The sequence below is a fragment of the Myotis lucifugus genome, unplaced genomic scaffold, assembly GCF_000147115.1.
Source record: "Myotis lucifugus unplaced genomic scaffold, Myoluc2.0 scaffold_1940, whole genome shotgun sequence".
Taxonomy (NCBI): Eukaryota; Metazoa; Chordata; class Mammalia; order Chiroptera; family Vespertilionidae; genus Myotis; species Myotis lucifugus.
This window is the reverse complement of record NW_005872988.1, coordinates 7,326-9,097: the sequence shown is the minus strand read 5'-3', so window position 1 is coordinate 9,097 and position 1,772 is coordinate 7,326. Positions and strand designations below refer to the sequence as shown.

Below are 1,772 nucleotides of genomic sequence, written 5' to 3'. Positions count from 1 at the left end.
CAGAGAACTTGCGCTCTCAGCCTAGCGCATACACAAAGACGGGACACTGACCGGAGCACGCCGGACATCCTGAGAGTAAGAGCAGAAGAGCTCTCAGAGCGCATGCTGGACAGCAGAGAGGGGCCGAGACCGCTGTGGCAGCAGTCCAGGCGCTCTAGTGACTGGGCAGGACTGGACAGAGGTGTGAAGTGTCTCCAGCAGAGCGGCGGCAAGACTAGGGAAGACTAGCGGGTGCTGTCAGCATTGGGCTCACGGACGTCAGGAGACACCCCTACACGTGACCCACCATCAGGGCAGCCTGGCAGGTGTGCCGCAGGCCTGTGCTGAGGAAGGAGCAGGCAGAGGGCCGGCACCGGGTGTGGCCCGAGGCAGACTTGCCCTACCCTCAGGGTTTGTGGAAACTAAGCTTCCTTGTTTTTTGTTTTTTTAGCAAAATGTGAACCAACAAAACCCAGTGGAGGGTTTGGGCCCAGCCCCATGACTGCTAGCCCACAGAGGCCCTGAAGAGCCGACCCTACGCAGGGAACCGGATCAGGCCGGGGCGGCGGCACCCGCACCCGCACTTACGTAGGTGACTCCGGTGAGCCTCTTGGCCAGGTGGTAGAAGGCGCCGTGGATGTAGAACCAGGAGATGTGCAGCCGGTGGAGGCAGCCCAGGCCTGCCTGAACACCAGCACGGCCCTCAGCAGCGCCCTCCTCTGCGGCTCCGGCAGGGCCGCCACCTGCCTGTGCACCCAGCGCCCTGGCTCGCGACCGGCCTCTCGCGCTGGGTGCCAGGCTGCCCGGCGCCGGGCGGGCGCCATTGCCATCGGCCTGCAGCTCCTGCTCCAGGTGGAGCAGGGCCTTGTCCAGCACGTAGGGCAGGACCGTGTGCAGCGCGACCAGCACGCCGCGGCGCAGCCTCAGGGGCACCTGCCTCCGGGACGGGTCCACCTGGATGAGCCCCACGTACTCCTCGCCGAGGGTCTGGTAGCCTGGGGGTGGGGGACAGCCACGGGAGGCTGAGGCAGGTCTGAGTTCGCCGAGCCCCCCTTTCTTCGGAAGGACGGGCTCCCCCGACAGGCTGTGCCAGGCCCCTCTCGGGCCACAGGCTCAGCCACGGAGAAGCGTCTCCACGGCACCGGCCAGGCCCAGGAGAAAGGTCCCAGGGACACAGGATGAAAGGAGGACACCCACGCGACAGGCGAGCGGAATCGGGGCTCCCAGAGGCCCTGGTGGGCTCAGGGCCTGGCCTCCCCTCAGGAGAGGGTGGGGAGCTTCAGACTCCGCCGTCAGCCCCCTCCCGTCCTCCGCGCTTGGCGTGTGTTGTGGCCCCGGGTCCGAGGTCCCCCCGCGAGTACCTGCCAGCGTGGTGAGGCCGAAGTAGGCCACGTCCGACAGCAGCTCGAGCTCCTTCCTCCACTCCAGCCACTTCTTGGCGCCTGAGAGCAGCAGCACCGTTACCGGCGGGGCTCAGGGGAGGCCCCGCTGCCCAGGCCCAGCACGACCACCTGCCCTCGAGGCCGAGACTGTCCTAAACGCGCCCCCTCCCCTCCCCGGCCTCGGCGGCCCACTCTGCTCCCCCTGCTCCTGCCTGGCCTGGGCCACCGCGTGAGTCCATCTCCCCGCAGGACCTGCCTGGGGGTGTCCTGGCGCCCGGAGCCGCAGAACAGACGGGGTAACAGACTGAGTCATGGCCTCGGGCAGCTCCAGGGTCTTCGGACCCAGGGGCTCAGCCTCACTCCACTCGGATGGACCCAAGAAAACAGGCTTCTCGCTGCAGCACCTGGGGG

The 1,772-nt window shown here is 67.6% G+C and overlaps 1 protein-coding gene across 1 annotated transcript in view; it reads right to left on the bottom strand.

The window, feature by feature from the left end:
* PEX10 (peroxisomal biogenesis factor 10) overlaps positions 1-1,765 on the bottom strand; it is a gene marked incomplete at its 5' end in the record, with an annotated part of 3,822 nt that extends 2,057 nt beyond the window's left edge. Inside the window, 5 exon segments of the mRNA XM_023748856.1 lie at positions 568-662; positions 665-740; positions 742-974; positions 1,341-1,451; positions 1,614-1,765. Of these exon segments, the coding sequence (XP_023604624.1) occupies positions 568-662; positions 665-740; positions 742-974; positions 1,341-1,451; positions 1,614-1,765 (667 nt within the window).
* Between the last annotated feature and the right edge of the window lie 7 nt (positions 1,766-1,772).